We start from the raw sequence: 20970 nt of genomic DNA, 5'->3' as shown, positions 1-20970 counted from the left end.
TTGAGTCTGCACCGGCCCTTGGAAAGAGCACCCTGCTTAAGCCCTCACCTCCAGCCTATCCCCGTAACCCACCTAACCTTTTGGACTCTAAGGGGCAATTTGGCATTGCCAATCCACCAAACCTCCACATCTTTGGGCTGTGGGAGGAAACCAGAGCGCTCGGAGTAAACCCACGTAGACACGGGGAGAAAGTGCAATCTCCACACAGTCACCCAAGGCCGGAATTGAACCCAGGACCCTAGAGCTGTGAGGTAGCAGTGATAACCACTGTGCTACCATGGTGCCCTTAAATGGTATACCTAAGGTAAACCCAAGATATAATGTGAAAATAAACCAGACAATTGGGGTCAGAGAACACAATTAATTTAGTGAATAATACATTTCAAACATATTAATAAATTTCCCATGATGTAGAACATAATTAAATCAAAGAATAGTCTTTATTGCAACTGTGCATGCTAGTTTCATGCTGTTGGTACTGACTCTTCTTTTTTTTAAATAAATTTAGAGTCCCCAATTACTTTTTTTCCCAATTAAGGGGCAATTTGGCATGGCCAATCCACCTAGCCTGCACATCTTTGTGTTGTGGGGGCAAAACTCACGCAGACACGGGGAGAATGTGCAGACTCCACACGGACAGTGACCCAGGGCCGGGATTCAAACCCGGGTCCTCAGCGCCATAGGCAGCAATGCTAGGCACTGCGCTATGTGCCGCCCACTGACTCTCTTCTTATGCTTCTATTTCACTTTTCTGTTTCTCTCTTTTTAACTTCAATACTTTGCTTCTATTTCTGTCTTCCCTCCTTTCTTTTTCTCTTTCTTTTCAGTTGGGGGATGTTGCTTGGCAAGGTTGGTGGGGGTGAAAAAGAGGTCATGAACTGCTGCAAGCACATTTCGGCAGGATTTACTGCTCCTGTCACGGTGGGCATGTTTGATGGCGCGACTGGAAAATATGAGAAAGCACTAGACGCATTTCCCAGCGACGTAAGCACAGGATGCGATCGTCCCCTCCCCCTTTCAATGGCGGGCTGCATTTCCCATCCAAAATCGGGAACACCATTCTAATAAATTTGCATCTCATTATAGTGCCCACATGCTGGACCCACTGGGCCATGCAACTGGCAAAGCATTTCAAGATTGAGCATTCTTCCACAGCCGAGACAGTACAATATCAGTTCAAATGCCAAGCTTGGAAACTGGCTTCTGAAGTAATTATCCCCACTCAAGCACCACTAATTGCTGAGAGTGCCAATGATTGTTCCTGCACTGTTAACCTCTCGAACCAAGACTTTAAAATCAACTGAGTGTTATGGGGCTGCAGAACCACTGGACGAGTTTGAGGATCCGCTGGTGCTAGATGGGTATGGATAGGTCACCGAGGGTGGCGCTCGGAACACGCAGCATTATTGTTAGCTAGGCATGGAATATTAACCCTCATGGTCCAAGCAAACCTCTCAGCCTGGGAGTGCAGGTTAGGTTTATGCCAGCATGTGTGCTGACATCACAGGATGCAATTGAATGGATGAAGCTGTTGTCACTCTGTCATGTTGTGTGGGGTGGATGATGATGATGTTTTGGTCAGGCATTAAAGGAACTGAAGACTGGGCATCCATTTGGTGGCGAGGACTCTCTGGGGTCTTCCGATCACTTGAAAGGTGCTCTTCAAATATAGTGCCTGGATTATAGAAGCTCTGTGGTCAGGGCTGGGCGGGCGAGTCAGAGGCCACCTTGCCAGTGATCTGGCGTTAAGCCCGTATGCGCCTGCTCAGATTTTGCACTAAGTGCTGCACAATATGGCAGAAACAACACCGCCATTGGTGTTGGTGGGTCTCATGCCACTTTCGCCACCCAACATCGGACTTTGATGATTTCTGGGATGATTTCATCCTTCTGGTCAGGGTTGTGGTGAAAGAAACCCCTAGAAGCTATGTTTCTATCCTTTCCCAATCTAACCTGCTTCCCCCCACCCATATATTACAGTAATTCTCACTACTTCTTCCCCTTCCTACCATCCCTCCACTTCTATAACCTACAGCTGTACATAGCTCTGGTTAACTCCCATCTGGAGTATTCATTGCTGGGTGTTGTGCTTCAGGAGGGCTGCGTTGGCCTGGTGGGGATCGGGAGCTGTGTGGGAGGTGGTGCGCAGTGCAGATTCAACACAATTATACCAAGGCTAAAAGGATTAAATTATGAGGAGTGGTTGCATAAACTAGAGTTCATTATAGAAGAATAAAGGGTGATCTAACTGAGATGTTTAAGATGATTAGAAGTTTTGATAAAGTGGACAGAGAGAAACTGTTTCCATTGGTGGGGTTGTCCAGAACCATTCAGGGGTGATGACAGAGAGTGGCCTTACTTTTCACCAACTTAATCACTTTCTAAAGTAGTGAAGTTATTTTCATTTTTAATTTTTTTTTATAAATTTAAAGAAATAAATTCTTTTTTTCAATTAAGGGGAATTTAGCGTGGCCAATCCACCTACCCTGCACATCTTTGGGTTGTGGGAGTGAGACCCACGCAGACACAGGGGGCGCGACTCTACGCTCCCCATGCCGGGTGGGAGAATCGCGGGAGGGCCCCCCGACTAATTTCACGACTCCCTGGTGCCCCCCGCGATTCTCCCACCCCCCGCTCGGAAGAATCGGCGCTCGCCGTTTTTCACGGCAACTGCCGATTCTCCGACCCGGATGGGCCGAGCGGCCTGCCGTTCGCGACCGTTTCACGATGGCGGCAACCACACCTGGTCGCTGCCGTCGTGAAATCGCCATGAGATGCCTGTTTTGGGGCTTGTAGGGGGCCTGGTGGGGAATGAGCACCACGACTGTGCTCGGGAGGGGACAGGCCCGCGATCGGTGCCCACCGATCGTCGGGCCGGCGTCTCAATCGGACGCACTATTTCCCCTCCGCCGCCCCGCAAGATCAAGCCGCCACGTCTTGCAGGGCGGCTGAGGGGAAAGACGGGCACCACGTATGCGCGGGTTCGAGCTGTCAGCCGCCGTGACGTCAGCCGCACATGCACGGGTTGGAGCCGGCTAACCTGCGCATGCGCGGCTGACGTCACATAGGCGCTGCCGTCGCGTCATTCTCGGCACGCCTAGCCCACCGGGTGGGGGTAGATTCGGTGAGAGGAGCGGGCTCTGAGGTCGTCGTGAAACTCGGCCGAGTTCACGACGGCCTTCACGAATTTTCCCGGGAGCGGAGAATCGCGCCCAGGGAGAATGTGCAAACTCCACACGGACAGTGACCCAGGGCCAGGATTGAACCCGGGTCCTTGGTGCCATGAGGCAGCAGGGTTAACCACTGCACCACCATGAAGTTATTTTGAAATATATTTTTCATTGCAGTAGAAATTTTACGAATAATGCTGAACCAAAAACTTCCAGATGAAAAATGTTCACTGTTCCAAGAAATTTATGGGAGGACGTCCCCCAGTCCTCAGATGTTTCAACTGCAGGATGAAGTTTGCATTTATTCTAAGTGCTGACACAGGGATTTATGATGCTAAAAATGTTGGCACAGATATCTGTCAAAAAGAATGACAGCAGGAATTAAGTTTTTTAGGCAGGAAATGTATGCGAATATAAGATCTTGAAGAGAATATTGGCCTATCTTCTGTGCTTTGGAAGGTTATTCTGATAGGATGTTGTAACAAGAATGCAGTAAGAAGTCTTACAACACCAGGTTAAAGTCCAACAGGTTTGTTTCAAACACGAGCTTTCGGAGCACGGCTCCTTCTTCAGGTGACACTTGAAGAAGGAGCCGTGCTCCGAAAGCTCGTGTTTGAAACAAACCTGTTGGACTTTAACCTGGTGTTGTAAGACTTCTTACTGTGCTCACCCCAGTCCAACGCCGGCATCTCCACATCATGGGTAACAAGAATGGTGGAAGGAGGTGTGTGTGGAGCATAAACATAAACCAGTCAGGCAAACAAACCTGTTTCCATGCTGTAACCTCTACATGCTGGTAATTTTACCGGTTGCACTTAGGTAATGAAAGCCATGTACAGTCTTCATTTGAAATGGTTTTGGGGGGGGGGGGGGGGGGGGGGGGGAGAGAGAGAGAGAGAGAGAGAGAGAATAAATGGAGCACTACATACAGAAGTAATTCAAGTGCAAATTCAACATCCTACATTCTTTCTTTGTTTTATTTTGTATTTGATTTTATATTATTACTTGTAGTTAAATGGGAAAACATTCTGAGTTTGAAAAAAAGAACATTACTATTGGGTGCATTCTCTCTGCAGTACAGTACAGTTTTATTTTTTAATTTAGAGTACCCAATTAATTTTTTCCAATTTAGTGTGGCCAATCCACCTAGCCTGCACATCTTTGGGTTGTGAGAGCGAAACCCACGCAAACACGGGGTGCAAACTCCACACGGACAGTGACCCAGAGCCGGGATTGATCCTGGGACCTCGGCGGCGTGAGGCTGCAGGGCTACCGTGCTGCCCCTGCACCACAAAGGGCACCAGGGTGAATTATATGAAAAATATACCTGGACTGTCTCCATTGCAACATAGGAATTTGCAATTATAGAAGTTGACAGGAATTCTGTGCAGCCGTAACGTATGTAATATAATGCAAGTGACAATATAGATGATTTGAAAGATCTTTTATTTACTTATAAGATGATGAATAGTTTGGAATAACCTAACTCAGAACCACCTTCAGTATTTGCTCCCAGATCCGAGCCACCTGCCCAATTGGGCGGGATTCTCTGTCCCACTAGTCCCGTTTTCTGGCACGACGCACCCCCGCCAGTGCCGTGATTCTCCATTCCCGCAGCCGGCCAAAGTGGTTTGCCATTGTGGGCCGCCCCACGCCATCGGGAAACGCGCAGGCGTGGGTGTGCTGCCGGCGGGGCAGGGGATCCCGCTGATGGGAATTCCGCTGAGGAAATTTAACACCTGCCCTTTCACCTCCTCCTCTCCCACCGTTCCAAAACCAAGACACTCTTTCCAGGTAAAATGGTGATGAACCTGTGATTTTTTAAAAACATGATTATACTGTACTGTATGCACTGCTGCAGATGAGGGAGACCAAATGCAGACTGAGTAATCACTTTGCAGAACACCTCCACTCAGTCTGGAAATATGACCCCGAATTTTCAATCGCTTGTCATTTTAATTCTACGCCATTCCCTTTCTGACCTCAGCTTTCGACATTATTGCAATGAAGCTCAATGGAAACTCACTGAAAGGACAACAAAATCTGTTTCCTGCTATTCCTTTTAAGGTAGTGTTTTGGAAGACCACCAACAATGTTCCACGCTCTTGTTCAACCATATTTCTATTATTCCCATCATACATAGTAGGCATCTAGCTTCAGTGCTACATGTGCCTGCCACACTGGTCAGTCTTGACTTAGCTGGGAGCGTCCTCTAGTGGCTCAAACCTAATTTTACACATGACAAAAAAAATTGCATTAATATCATGGGCGCGATTCTCCGCAAATGCGGTGAGTCGTAAAGGCTGCCGTGAAACTGGCCGTGTTTCACGGCAGCCTCCGCGCCCCTCCCGGGACCCGATTCTCTCCCCCGGGCGAGGCTAGCAGCGGGTCCCCGTGAAGCACGGCATCGCGGCCTTAGCGACCGTCGGGGCGGCGGAGGGAGAAAGAGTGCGTCCATTACGGACGCACTGCTCGCGATCGGTGGGCACCGATCGCGAGCCCATGCCCCACTTGGCATGGCCGTGGTACTGCCGTGCCAATCGGGGCCCTGGATGCCCAGAACGGGCATGTTGCAGCAGTTTTTATGACGGCAGCAAGCAGGTGTGTTTGCGGCCGTAAAAACGGCCGTAAAGGCCTGGGAACTCGGCCCATCGGCCTGGGGAGAATTGCTGTTTGCCGTAAAAAACGGCGAGCAGCGATTCGTGTCGTGGGGCGGCCGTGGGGGGGGGGAGAATAGCGGGAGGGCGGGAAAAATGTCGGGGACGCCCTCCCGCTATTCTCCGACCCGTCGTGGGCAGCGGAGAATCACGCCCCATGCCTTTCACAACTTCTGGGTATCCTGAGGTGCCTCAAAGCTGATAAAGTACTTTAGAAATGCAATCATTGTAATGTAACAAATGCTTTTTTTATAAATGTAGACTATCCAATTCATTTTTTTCAATTAAGGGGCAATTCAGTGTGGCCAATCCACCTACCCTGCACATCTTTGGGTTGTGGAGGCGAAAACCCACGCAAGCATGGGGAGAATGTGCAAACTCCATGAGATACCCTCAATCACGACACAGGAGAGAAGATAGATGATTCAAAGGCTTTAATCATCTGAGAACTGTACAGCAGCTGAGAAGTGTGCTCATCACATGTTGCCTGAGTGAGCCTTATTTTATATACCATTTCCTGGGGGCGGAGCCAGAGGCGGAGTCCCCCAGGGTTCCAAGCCCGGTCTTAAAGGGCCAATGTATTAAAGGTAAGGTACCATTATATCAGCTACTGATAACATTCATTACACTCCACATGGACAGTGACCCAGAGCCGGAATTGAACCTGGGACCTTGGCGCCGTGAGGCAACTGTGCGAACTACTTGCGCCACCATTCTGCCCGTAATGTAACAAACGTTGCAGCACAATCCACATTGACTCTTACCAATCTTTACAGATGCACCATAGAAAGCATCCTATCTGACTGCATCACAGCCTGGTATGGCAAGAAACTACTGAGGGTCGTGAATACTGTCCAGTCCATCACGCAAATCCGCCTCCCATCCATTGACTCTGCCGACACCCTCCCGCTGCCTTGGAAAAGTGGGCAGCATAATCAAAGATCCCTCCCACCCGACCTACTCACTCTTCTAACTTCTTCCATCGTGCAGGTGAAACAAAAGTATGGGAACACGCACTAACAGATTCAAAAACAGCTTATTTTCCGCCATTACCACACTCCTAAAAATCCTCTTATGGACTGATCTGATCTGTTCACACATCTTCTCTACCCAGTAGTACTACTCCTGTATGCTTCACCCGATGCCTGTGTCTATGTATTTACATTGTGTATTTTATGTATGCCCTATTATGTTTTTTTTTTCATGTACAGATTGATCTGTCTGAGCTGCATGCAGAACAATACTTTTCACTGTACCTCGGTACACATGACAATAAAAAAAATTCAAACCAAACATGTTCCCATTACAACAAAGTGTTAATTGGTTAGGTAAACTACTTATTGTGGTGTTGATTGAGAGATAAATATTGGCCAGGATATCGGGCAGAATGCTGATGCGCTTCTTTCCTGCCACGGGGCCTTTTGTATCCACCAACCAGAGTCCTTGATTGAACGTCTGATCTGAAAGTTGGCAGATAGTAAGTACCCAGTGCAGTTCAAGGGAACTGCTGCTTCACAGTTCAGTCACTAATCTTAGTCACTTGTTTTATTTTTTCTATTAATAATGTTCAATTCATAAGGGAGCGATAGGTGAAGTTCATGGAAATAAATTAAAATTCTCAATGGTTTAGGTGAAGTTTCAAATAGAATTTGTTTAACAATATAATATGTTTACTTGTGTTTTGAATTTGACCTGTTTATACTTGTGAATGGATTTAGTATGCAACAGAATACATGCAGAGTTCCTCAAAAAGCATTAATTCAGCTCACTTGAACACAACAGTGGCCCCAATGTTCAAGAACAAAATGGCAGCCTGAGCATCTGACAGCGGCAGCCATGTTTAATTCATAGCTAACTGCTTCATCAGCGAGAGGACGTGATTCAACCTCATGAGGTAATATCTGTGTCTTTGGTGACAAGGCTGTACTATATTTGGGAAATAACATTTATATGAGGTGATGGGCTTGCCCAACTGTGAATTGATTCTGTGGCGGAGGACTTAATTAAATGGTATTGTGTAATCGTAATGACTCACGTCAGTTGTCTTCTTTTCTGCTAGTTCCAGCTTTCCTTGGGTATTTCGCAAGGTTTCGGAGCATTTGTCAAGCTCGTCTTCAGTTGCTTTTTGCTTTTTTTGAAAACTGATGATCTCTTCTTCCAGCTAAAAGATCAAATAAGATCATATTAATAAACTTAAAGAAATGTGACAGAAAAAGTACCTGATCAATCGCTCATCTTTGTGTGTCAATTTTGCTGCTATTTGAAAGTTAAATACTTAAAACAAAATTAGAGTACCCAATTCTTTTTTTCCAATTAAGGGGCAATTTAGCATGGGCAGTCCACCGACCCTGCATATAGAACATAGAACATAGAACAGTACAGCACAGAACAGGCCCTTCGGCCCTCGATGTTGTGCCGAGCAATGATCACCCTACTTAAACCCACATACCCGTAACCCAACAATCCCCCCATTAACCTTACACTACGGGCAATTTAGCATGGCCAATCCACCTAACCCGCACATCTTTGGACTGTGGGAGGAAACCGGAGCACCCGGAGGAAACCCACGCACACACAGGGAGGACGTGCAGACTCCACACAGACAGTGACCCAGCCGGGAATCGAACCTGGGACCCTGGAGCTGTGAAGCATTGATGCTAACCACCATGGGTTTGTGGGGGTGAGACCCACGCAGACACAGGGAGAATGTGCAAATTTCACACAGACAGTGACCCGGGGCCGGGATCAAACCCAGGTCCTCAGTGGCGTGGGTTAGCAGTACTAACCACTGCACCACCATGCTGCCCGAGAAAGTTAAATACTTAAAATGTGTCAGATATGGCTCTGTTGCTCGCACATTTGTTGCCTCCTGTGCAAGGGTTTGAAACACAAAAATCAAGACTGACACTCCAGAGCAGTGCTGAGGGAGTGCTGCACTGTTGGAAGTGCCATTTTTCAGGCGAGATGTTAAAGTGAGGCTCCGCCTGCCTGCTTACATGGATGTAAGACGTCCCAGAGCACAATTTCAAAGAAGAAGGGGAGTTATCACTGGTCACTTGGCTAATATTTATCCCACAGACAACGTCACAAAAGATAGGTCTGATAGCGTCTGGGGAAAGGGAACAGAGCTAATGTTTTGCATCTGGATCGCTCTTTGTCAAAGCCTGGCCAAAGACATCCAGACTTGAAACGTTAGCTCCCTTCTCTCTCCCCAGATGCTGTCAGACCTGCTGAAATTGTCCAGTATTTTCTGTTTTTATTTCAGATTTCAGCATCCATGGTAATTTGCTTTTATCACAAAATATAGACTAATTGCTCATTATCGCATTGCTGTTTGTGAGACTTTGCAAAGTGCAAATTAGTTGCCACGCTTCCTGCATTACAAACATGACCATAAGACTTGTTTCATTGGCTGTAATACACTTTGGGATGTCTGGTGTTCGCTATATAAATGCAAGTCTTTATTTTCACAATTTGTGCTTAATAAATGTGGTATTCCAAGTGTGGAGACCTGGATCAGTGACATGGCGGGATTTATAAAATTGGAGAGGGTCAAATTTGCCCTGATGGTCAATAGCAGCAGCAACCGGGGGGGTGGGGGGGGGGGGGGGGTGTTCTTTATTTTTTCTATGATTATTTAAATTAATATTGTGTTAATTTAATTTGTTGTTAATATGTTTTGTTGTTCATTGAGGTTGGGCAAATGTTTATGACTGTTATTGTTATTGTGATTGTTGGTATTTTATTGCTGTTCGTTGTTATATAAATACAAAATTTTTCAATAAAAATTATTTAAAATTTTTTTTTAAAAATGTGGTATTTCGCCGTGTCTGTGTAGTCTCACCCCCACAATCCAAAGATATGCAGGGTAGGTGGATTGGCCACCCTAAATTGCCCTTAATTGGAAAAAAAATAATTGGGTACTCTAAATGTATATTAAATGTGGTATTTTCCCACTATTGTCTTTTTTTAAATATGTAATTGGGCCATTACCTAGTTGTCAGTTCATTTACTTTGGTATTAAACCAGCTGTCACATATGATTTTAGTGTTCCTGAACTAAGGAAAGGAAAATCCTCTCGGATTCTTTCCTGTTGGAAGCTAGGCGTGTGTGTGGATGGAGATCGGATTGAGTTTGGTTGTGATGCCTCCTGTAGCAGGATAACCGGCTGCCATTTTGGCTAGATTCACACTTTACCTTTAGTCACCTAGGTGAGGCGTCAGAAAGCTCTACTCTGGCAAGGATCATTGCATTTCTGGAGCAAAGGAGGAAGGTGGAGAAATTGGGAAGAAAATGCTGGCCACAAACCAAGCTCTTATCTAGAAACTGGCTGTCTTAGCCACAAAAAGGCTGCAAAATATTCCCCACATTTGACAGAAAGATGAGGGGTGGGGGAGAGAATCGTCTAAAATCAGCTCATTGTGAAAAAGAACACCAACATGAATGGTCAGATGTACAAGGTTACTTGTTCACATGACATTGCCACTTATCATCCAGGGTTTCCAAACAGGTGCTTTATTCTTCAATTGAGAAATTCTCACAACATTTTCTTTTTCACACTCTGCCTCTCTCTCTCCTGGCACATCGAGTAACCTTAAACTTTTACTTAGCAACGACACGAAATCCCTCACTACCCCCCCCCCCACCCCTCAAAAAGTAACCATGGCAACATATTTCAGAAAGGCACAAGTCAACCAAATGATGATCGGACGCCTCGGAATTGGAGGTGGAATTGTGTGTACACGGTTCCCCAAGTGGGAGGTGGAATTGTGTGTACACGGTTCCCCAAGTGGGAGGTGGAATTGTGTGTGCACGGTTCCCCAAGTGGGAGGTGGAATTGTGTGTACACGGTTCCCCAAGTGGGAGGTGGAATTGTGTGTACACGGTTCCCCAAGTGGGAGGTGGAATTGTGTGTACACGGTTCCCCAAGTGGGAGGTGGAATTGTGAGTACACGGTTCCCCAAGTGGGAGGTGGAATTGTGTGTACACGGTTCCCCAAGTGGGAGGTGGAATTGTGAGTACACGGTTCCCCAAGTGGGAGGTGGAATTGTGTGTACACGGTTCCCCAAGTGGGAGGTGGAATTGTGAGTACACGGTTCCCCAAGTGGGAGGTGGAATTGTGTGTACACGGTTCCCCAAGTGGGAGGTGGAATTGTGAGTACACGGTTCCCCAAGTGGGAGGTGGAATTGTGTGTACACGGTTCCCCAAGTGGGAGGTGGAATTGTGTGTACACGGTTCCCCAAGTGGGAGGTGGAATTGTGTGTACACGGTTCCCCAAGTGGGAGGTGGAATTGTGTGTACACGGTTCCCCAAGTGGGAGGTGGAATTGTGTGTACACGGTTCCCCAAGTGGGAGGTGGAATTGTGTGTACACGGTTCCCCAAGTGGGAGGTGGAATTGTGTGTACACGGTTCCCCAAGTGGGAGGTGGTGCACTCTGAAATAGAGTGTGTTCTACTGACCCCCTCCTTCCAATTGCTTCACTCCATTACATTTCCCACTATTAATATTAACACTTTTCGGAGGGGGGGGGGGGGGGGGGGTCGACTGTAATCATTGACATGAGAGCCCTTTCAGAAAGCTGCTTCCTCATGTCAGTCATTAACATGAACACTTTTCCCGGTTTAAGAGGACTGAGGGAATTGCCCCCCCCACCGGACAACTGTCTTTAGGAACCTACTGGGGCCACCCCCTACCTGCATACACCTGTCCTCGGCTGCCTTCTTCTCAACTTCTGCCTGGTCCGCTTTGTCCATGGCATTTTCTTTTTCCAATTTCAACATTTGCATCTTCTTCTTGAGGGCATCCATGGTGTTTAGTCAGTTATTTGTTAACACAGTTGAATTTGAAGATGTGTTGAGTTGGCTGAAGGAGAGGGGCTGAGACGAGTTCCTGCTGCTGAGCTGGGACTGGAGAGTGCTGGCTGGGGCTGTGCAGGGGAAATAAGGAGCTGCCTTTGATGGAGGTGGGGTGGAGGGGGCTGGATTTCCGCCCGGGACACACACACAGAAAGGCAATGACTTATTTTGGAAAGGGGCTGGGAGGATGGAGGCGAGTGTGGGGTGGGCGGTGCTCAGACGGGACGTGGCTTTTTCTCAGCTGCAATGCTGCCCGTCTTTGGGTGTGTGAGTCAGTTAAAGCCAGCCAGGGAGAGGAAGGAATGTGTCTGCTTTTATTCGCAATCGCTGTCTACACTTCAGGCTCTCGCTGCAGAGAGGCTGGGAGAATTCTCCTACTTTCAGCTCTCTTGAGAGCGCAGGCTGTATCTGATGGTTAATGTACCCCCTCCCCCCCCTGTCTGACCCCCCCCAGTCTAATCCCCCCCCCCCCCCCCCAGTCTGACCCACCTCCCCCCAGTCTGCCCCCCCAATCTGACCCCTCCAGTCTAATCCCCCCAGTCTGATACCCCCCCAGTCTGACCCACCTCCCCTCAGTCTGCCCCCCCCAATCTGACCCCTCCAGTCTAATCCCCCCCAGTCTGACCCACCCCAGTCTGACGGTCTGACCCCCCCAGTCTGACACCCACCCCCAGTCTGACCCCTCCAGTCTAACCCACCCCAGTCTGACCCCCCCCCCCCCCGTCTCTGTCTGACTCCCCCCGTCTCTGTCTGACTCCCCCGTCCCAGTCTGACCCACCCCAGTCTGACCCCCCCCCAGTCTGATCCCCTCCCAATCTGACACCCCACACCCCAGTCTGACCCCCTCCCGGTCTGGCCCCTCCCAGTCTGACCCTCCACCCCAGTCTGACCCTCCCCAGTCTGACCCCCTCCCAACCTGATCCCCTCCCAGTCTGACCCTCCACCCCAGTCTGACCCTCCCCAGTCTGATCCCCTCCCAGTCTGACCCCCTCCCAATCTGACCCCCCCCCAATCTGACCCCCCACACCCCAGTCTGACCCCCTCCCAGTCTGACCCTCCACCCCAATCTGACCCTCCACCCTTAGTCTGCCCCCCCCCCAAGTCTACCCACCTTTTCTCCATCATTCAACATTAACTGAGCCCAGTCAATGATCAGCTTCTCCTCGCTGTTATTGAATTGTCCGCAATAAGTTTCTATTTCATTCCTTTTTCATATTTTCAAGCCCGCTTCAAGTCTTCAGCCTTTCTGTTTGGATTAAGTGTGTTTGATTCCTCTATACCTCCGCTTGGACTTCTCTATACCGCACAAGTAAATTTCAAGATTCTTGCCCTCATTTCCAACTCTGCAGGTTTTCCCAGTTCCTGGTTATTAAGGGATATGGGATAAAGGCAGCCCAATGGAGTGAGGTGCAGATGAACCATGATCCAAGTGAACGGTGAAACAGACTCTGTGTCTTACTACTGTTCTATGTATTGCCCAAATTCATTTGGGTAATTTACCCTGGCCACAAATCCCAGCCGAGATCCTGTAATTGTGCATTATGTATCAGCTCCCACCACAAACTCCATCCACCCCCCCCCCCCCCATTAATTTTGTTCCCCTCCCCAGCCACTCTTATACGCTGAATCAAACCAAACTATTTACCATCTGCAGATCCTGTTTGATCTGTGTTGAGATCTGGACATTATATCTTTTACATTGCGAAGATTACCTGCACTCCCAGAATCACCAGTCTCCTCAACCCATCTACCGCTGAGACGGTCCTCCATGCCTTTTTTGCCTTGAGATGACTATTCCAATGCTCTCCCAACAAATCTCCCATTCTCCATCCACCAGAAACGTAAAGAACAAAGAACAATACAGCACAGGAACAGGCCCTTCGGCCCTCCAAGCCTGTACCGGTCATGATACCAACCTTTGCCAAAACTCTCAGCACTTCCTAGTGCCGTATCCCTCTATACCCATCCTATCCATGTGTTTGTCAAGATGCCTTCTGCTTTTGATGTCAACATGATCCAGAATGTCCACACATCCTACCCTCCACACATCCTACCCAAGGATCATCTTCCATGAAGTCTTTTACTTTGGTGAATACTGATGCAAAGTACTCGTTTAGTACCTCGCCCATTTCTTCTGGTTCAACACATAGCTTCCCCCTACTATCCTTAAGTAGTCCAATCCTTTCTCTGGCCATTCTCTTGTTTTTGACAAAGATGTGCAGGATAGGTGAATTGGCCATGCTAAATTGCCCCTTAATTGGGGAAAAATATATATAATTGGGTACTTTAAATGAAAATAAAAAGATACATTCAATTGAAAAAGATAGAGGATACGAAAAGGTGGATTTGTGGCAAACTAAGAAAGTTAAGGATGATATCAAATTTGAAGAAAAAATGTACAGTGCCGCAAAGACAGGCGGTAATCCAGAAGATTGGGAAAAGTTTAGAAACCAGCTAGGTGTGACTAGAAAAACAGAGTATGAGAGCGAATTAGCAAGAAATATGAGAACAGTCTGTAAAATCTTCTAAAACAAGAGTAGGAACATTGAGCATTGGTTCCTTAGAGGGTGAGACTGGGAAATTAATAATGGGAATTAAGGATTTGAACAAGTATTTTTTTTCTGTCTTCACAGGAGAGGAAATAGAAAGCATCCCCAGATTAGGGAGGGTAAAATAGAGGGAGAAACATAAAGCAATCAAAATCACTGGAGAAAAAGTACCAGGAAAATAAATGAGACTGACGGCTGAGACGTTTCCTGGACCTGAAGGTCTTACAGAAAGTGATTGCAGAGATGACGGATGCATTGGTTGTAATCTTCCAAACTTCCTTAGGTTCTGGAAACGGTCCCAGCCGATGGGAACACCACAAATACTACCATTTAAGAAAGCAGAGGAGACTGAGGGCAGACATGGTTAAGATGTATAAAAGTATGAGGGGCACAGATAGAGTAGACAGGAAAACAATATTTCCCCTTGGGTGGAGGGATCAATGACCAGGGTGCATAGATTTAAGGTCAGGGGCAGGAGGTTTAGAAGGAATGTGAGGAAAATTGTTTTCAGAGGGTGGTGGGAATTTGGACTTGCTGGTTGAAAGGGTGGTGGAGGCAGAGACTCTCATAACGTTTAAGAAGTATTTAGATTTATACTTACAGGATTTCTGGTGGCGGCCATGGAGTGAGTGGTTGCATACAGGGCAGCTCCTGCTCAAAGGTTTTGGTTTTGGCTTTTTACACCCGTGTATTGGGTAGATTGAGCAGAAAACTGGAGCAGAAAGTGAAAGAGAAGAAGTTCTCCTTTGGATTGGTATGACCACTGGCTATCAGACCCGGTTGAATACAGTGAGGGACCTGGCTAAGGAGTCTGAGGAGACCTGTGGCGCAGCACCAATTGTGAAAATGGCAGCGGGGGAAGGGTCACCACCAGTGAGAAAACCCCAGATGAAGCAATTGATGAGCTTCATCAAAGAGGCATTTTGACAGCAGAGGAATGAGATGCACAGTGACTGGTCGAAGGCGATTGAGGGGGCAGTGACACTTCTTCACGGGTCTCTGGATTGGGTGGGAAAGTACCTCGAAGCGCCAGACATGACGATGCAGGAGATGGAAAAGGTGGTGTCCGACAAGATGACTGTATTGTGTCTTTGGAGGAGAAGGTGGGGATCCTGGGGGATCTGTGCAAGTCGCTGCAGTTGAAGGTGGAGGAGCAGGAGAACAGGTCCGGACAACATAATTTGCAGATTGTGGGTTCAGAAGCTGTAAGTTTGTAAGAGGGCGGTGGATCTCTCCCCTTCTCCCACCTTTTGTTTTTTGGGAGGAGCTTATTTTTGGTGTTTTTGAATGAAAGGGGTGTGTTTGATGCTGCCCTTTGAGTTGTATTGATTGTTTTCTCGTTATTTAGGGTGGTTTGTTGCACAGACCAAGATGGGGTTGGGGGGAGGAAAGGGGACAATTGGGCTGGAGTTGCCACACTTGTAAGTGGTGCTAGTGAATGGGAGTGTGGTGGGGGAGGAGGCTTCAAGGGTTGGCCATGTTGGCGGGGGTGGGATGGAGGGAGGAATGCAACGTGACAGGTTTGGAGGATGCTTGGTCATGTGGAGTGGGGGGCCATCTTGGATGGTCCCGGTTCAGAGTGGGATTAGGCGAGACAGAACTGAACGGGGTTGATGGGGGATGATAGAGGGGGGTGGAGGCACAAGCCTCCGGTAAGAATTGTAACATGTAATGTCCGCAGGCTAAACAGATCTCTTTAGATGTCCCGGGTTTTTGCACACCTGAGAGGGTTGAGAGCGGAGCTGATTTTCTTGCTGGAGACGCATATCCGGGAAGGATCAGGTTAGGTTGAGCAAGGGATGGGTGGGAGAAGTATTCCACTCGGGGTTTGATTTGAAGTCGAGGAGGGTGGCCAGTTTGTTGAGCAAGAAAACGGGGTTTGTGGGAGCCAGGGAGGTGTGAGATCCCGGGGGAAGGTTTGTGATAGTGAGTGGGGTGTTAGAGGGTACGCCGGTGGTGTTAGTCAATGTGTCTGCGCCTAGATCTCTTCGGGAAGATGTGGGGTTTGTAAAGGGGGTATTAGGGGCGAATCTGGACTTGAATTCACACTAGCTGATCCTGAGAGGGGATTTGAACAGTGTAATAGAGCCGAAGGAGGACAGGTTGAGCCCCAAGTCAGTTGGATGGTCGAGGATGGCGAATTACCTATGATGATTTCTGGAGAGCGTGGGGGTGGTAGATCCATGGGGGTTCAGGAACCTGGGAGATGTAATAGGTGCCCTCTAGAATTGAGTTTTTTCTTGGCGAATCGGTTGGCGCTGATGGGGGTGGTAGGGGTTGAATATGAGGGAATTGTGATTTTGGACTATACGCCGCATTGGCTAGATGTCGGGCTTAGTTTGGGGCAGGTGCAGAGGCCGAGTTGGAGGTTAGATTCGGGACTTCTGGTGGATTAGGCATTTTGTGAGAAGGTCAGAGTGGCGATTAAGCATTACGTGGAACTTAATCAGCAAGGGGAGGCGTTGGCGGCCATGTTTTGGGACGTTTTGAAGTGGTTCGAGGTGAGATTATTTTGTTTTACTGCTCAGAGGGATAGGAGGGGATAGGAGCACAGGCGGCTGTTAGACGAAGATAGTCGAGGTGGATAGGAGATACTCAGCGGCCCCCACAAAGGAGTTGTTGATGGGGAGGAAGAGGTTGCAGGGGCAGCTTGACAGGTTGACGTTGGGCAAGGTGGTGGGACAGCTGCAGAGGGTGAGGGCCGTAGAGTATGAGTATGGCAAGAAGGCAAGTAGTATGTTGGTGCATCAATTACGGCGTCAGGCAGTGTCTAGGGATATTTTAATGGTAAGGACGGAGAAGGGGGAGGTAGTGTCGGAACCGGAAAAGATAAATGAGCTTTCAGGGGGTACCATGAGAAGTTCTACAATGTCGAGCTGGGTGGAGGGGTGGGGGATATGGGATGGTTTCTGGATGGGTTGGAGTTCCCAAAGCTGGAAGAGGGGAAGAGGCAGGCATTGGAGGAGCCGCTGGGACTGAGGGAGGTGATTGATAGTATCAGGGGAATGCAGTTGGGGAAGATGGTCAGATGGCTTTGTGGACGAGCTTTATGAGCAATTTGCGTCTATTTCACTGACCCCAAAGGGGAAGGATCACTGGAGTATGGGTCCTACAGGACCAGCTCTTTGTTAAACATGGATGTGAAAGCATTAGCAAAGGCATTGGCACGTAGGTTGGAGGGGTATGTGCCAGAGGTGGCCTCCAAGGACCAAAAAGATTTTGTGAAGGGTAGACAGCTCTTCAGCAAGTTGTTGAACGTCGTAATGACTCCATCGGGGGGGGGGGGGGGGGGGGGGGGGCATCGGAGGTTAGTGTATTTATGGCAGCGAGGCCTTTGACTGGGTAGAGTGGAAGTACTGTCTGAAATTCTGGTAGGTTTGGGTTTAGTCTGAGGTTTGTGGTGTGGGTGCATCTTTTGTATGTGCCCTCGGTGACGTGTGCCTACAAACAAGACAAGTTCAGCGTATTTCGGGTTACACGGGAACGAAAAGGGATGCCCGCTGTTGCCATTGTTATTTGCGCTTGCGATTGAGCCCTTGGTGAAGTCCCTTCAGGGCCGGCCAAGTGACGAGGGATTGTGAGGAGGTGCAGGAAGCACCCGGTGTCGTTGTACACAGACGACCTGCTGTTGTTCATGTTGGACCCGCTGGGGAGTATGGACAGAATCATGGGCCTGCTGGAGAGGTTTGGGGCCATCTCCAAGTTTAAGCTGAATGTAGGCAAGAGCGAGGTGTTCCCGGGGAATGGGCGGAGGGCAATTTGGGGGCACTATCATTTAAGGTGGCAAGAAAGTGGTTTAGGTATTGTGGAATTCAGGTAGCACATGAGTGGACCACAATGCATAGGTGGAACCTGACCGTGTTAGTGGAGGAGTTTAAGGGGGATCTCAAGAGGTAGGCCACTTTGCACTTGACTTTGTCAGGGAGGGTTCGGGTGGTAAAGATGAAAGTGCTGCCAAGGTTCCTGTTTGTCTTTCAGACCCTCCCAATCTTTCTCCCTATGTTCTTTGGAGGGTGGAGGTACTGATCACAGAGTTTATATGGACTGGGAAGGTAGCGAGGGTGAAAAGGGCTCAGTTGCAGAGGCAGACACAGACAGGGGGGGTTGGCGCTCCCGAACCTGATGTATTATTACTGGGCTGCGAATATGGAGAAGGTGAGTCTTTGGTGGGGCGTTGGTTGGCGGAGTCCTGTGGGTCTAGTTTGAGGGCCCTGGTGAAGGCCCCATTGCCGTTAGCCCCGGGGGTGTATACGGGGAGTCCGGTGGTCAACAATCAGGATATGGAACCAGTTGAGGAGGCATTTCAGGTTTGAGAAAATGTCGGTGTTGACACCACTATGTGGGAGCCACAGGTTTAAGCCGGGGGATGGATGGAATGTTTTGGAAGTGGAGGGAGGCAGGTCTGGGATAGGTTCAGGATATGTTCTCAGATGTTTGGGGTGGTTGAATGAGTTGCGGGAGAGGTTTGAGCTGTCGATGGGCAGTGAGTTTAAGTGTATGCAGGTGCGGGACTTCACAGGGAAAGAATAGCAAACGTTCCCCCAATTACTGGAGTACACGTTGGAGTAACTACTGACGAGGTGGAGAAGATTAAGATTTGGGATTTATACGGGTGGTTGGGGGAGCAGAGCGAGGCACAGGTGGTGAGGGTAAAGCGGAGGAGGAGTTGGGGAGCGAAATAGGTTGGGGACTTTGGAGTGAGGTGATGCGGCGGGTGAACTCAACCTCGTCCAGCGCGAGGATAAGCGTGTTTCAGTTCAAGGTGGTGCACAGGGTACATATGACTCAGGCAGAGATGAGTGGGTTTTTTCAAGGGGTGACTGATGGGTGTGAGAAGTGTAGCAGGGGCTGGCGAATCACGCTCACATGTTCTGGGGCTGTGCGAAGTTGGATAGCTTTTGGGAGGTGGTGTTTTGAATGTTATCTAGGATAGTGGAGTGGAGGCCAGTGCGGATCCTATGATGGCGATCTTTGGGGTTTCAGAGGAGCTGAAGCTGCAGGACAGAAACGGGGCGATGTAGTGGCCTTCGCCTCTCTGATTGCCCGGCCAAGGATCCTATTAAATTAGAGGTTGGATACTCCACCGTACCGACGTGGCTGGGGTACTTATACGATTTTCTCTGGCTGGGGAAGATTAAATTTGAGTTGAGGGTCAGAAGAGGGTTTTGCGGTGTTGTGGAGGCCATTCATGACTTTGAGTAGGTATTCGTCAGGGGTTTTGGGGGGGGGGGGGGTGGAGGTGGGATTAGAAAGGGAAAACTATACAAACTGTTAACTATGCTTTGATGGACTGTGGATTTTGTTGATATGTATGTTTGGAATAAAATATCTTTTTAAACAAATGATGTGCACTTGCGATCCCAAGACATACTAGGCTATGGGCCAAGTGCTGGAAAATGGGATTAGAATAGTTAGGTGCAGAGGCGAACCAAAGGCCAGCTTTCCTAACATTGGTCAATTGGAAAAGGCTGGTATTGTACCAGGACATTTAGAAAATCAATGGTTCAGGCATCATCAACATGGTTTTGTGAAAAGGAAATCGTGTTTGACAAAACTATTAGAGTTATTTGAGGATGTAACAAGTAGACGGATAAAGGGGAACCAGTAGACATAGTATTTCCAAAAGACACCTTTGTTGCAGTGTAGTCATTGCTGTATATTACAGCAACCAATTTGCTCTCAGCAAGCTCCCAGAAACAGCAATTTGATAATCAGATATTCTATTTTTCATGGTATTGTTTGTGGGACATCAGCCAGAATTCCAGGGATAGCTCCCTTGCTCTTCTTCAAAATGATGACATGAGATCTTTTATATCTAATCAGAGGTAGGTGGGGCCTCAATTGTTACGCCTCATCTGATAGTCGTGTCTCCGACAGTGCAGTTCTCTCTCAGTACTGCACTGGAGTTCAGCCTTGATTTTTGTACTCACATCCTGGAGTGGGACTTGAATACAGAACCTTGGGCAGCAGGCTATCAACTGGGCTATGGCTTACTCAAGTGTCACAGAGTACATGGTCACAAATATTCATCCAGAACTTTCGTTTTGCGACCTTAAAATGCCTGGGTGGAATTCTCCGTCCCGTCGCACCCGTTTTCTGGAGCGGCACAGTCCTGCCAGTGGCGGGATTCTCCATCGCACCAGCCAGCCAATGGGGTTCCCATTGTGGGCATCCCCACGCCGTCAGGAAATCCCTAGGCATGGGTGTGCCACTGGCACAACAGAGAATCCCAACAGTGGAGAATCCAGCCCCCTGTATTTCAACTTTTATATTCCAAGGGATATTAGTTACTTTACCTTTTAACACCACCAGCTAATCTGCTCGGGGTAGGAGATTCTGTATTTTGTTCTTAATAGTTAAAAGGGGTAAAAATAGCAACCTTGAGTAGATAGCTCTGAAAGAGTGTATTGAGTGTGCACTTTTGGAAAATGAAACCTAATAATAATAATAATCGCTTATTGTCACAAGTAGGCTTCAACTGAAGTTACTGTGAAAAGCCCCTAGTCGTCACATTCCAGCGCCTGTTCGGGGAGGTTGGTACAGGAATTGAACCTGCGCTGCTGGCATTGTTCTGCATTACAAGCCCACGGTGCTGAACCAGTCCCTATTGTTCTGCAATCATTTAAATCCACCAGAGAAGAGAAACTTGACCTTTGTTCAATATTTAATTCAAAGACGATATGGCCAACTGTACAAAACTCTCAGTACGGAATTAAAATATCATTTTAGATGTTATG

At 48.1% G+C, this 20970-nt stretch overlaps 1 protein-coding gene across 3 annotated transcripts in view; it reads right to left on the bottom strand.

Annotated features, from left to right (window-relative positions):
* The window catches only part of LOC119962736 (tropomyosin alpha-4 chain-like), a 156679-nt gene extending 144893 nt beyond the window's left edge, over positions 1 to 11786 (bottom strand). Inside the window, exons 1-2 of one of the 3 annotated variants that reach the window (XM_038790736.1) lie at positions 11523 to 11786; positions 7863 to 7988 (exon numbers count right to left, since the gene is read on the bottom strand). In XM_038790736.1, the coding sequence (XP_038646664.1) occupies positions 7863 to 7988; positions 11523 to 11636 (240 nt within the window). In that variant the 5' untranslated portion in view covers positions 11637 to 11786. The remainder of the gene's footprint in view (positions 1 to 7862; positions 7989 to 11522) is intronic. The other 2 variants (XM_038790735.1, XM_038790734.1) reach the window with 2 other exon arrangements.
* Positions 11787 to 20970: the final 9184 nt, after the last annotated feature.

Source organism: Scyliorhinus canicula, chromosome 3, assembly GCF_902713615.1.
Source record: "Scyliorhinus canicula chromosome 3, sScyCan1.1, whole genome shotgun sequence".
NCBI classification, from domain to species: domain Eukaryota; kingdom Metazoa; phylum Chordata; class Chondrichthyes; order Carcharhiniformes; family Scyliorhinidae; genus Scyliorhinus; species Scyliorhinus canicula.
Note: the sequence above shows the minus strand (reverse complement) of the source record. Positions and strands in the feature narration are given on the sequence as shown.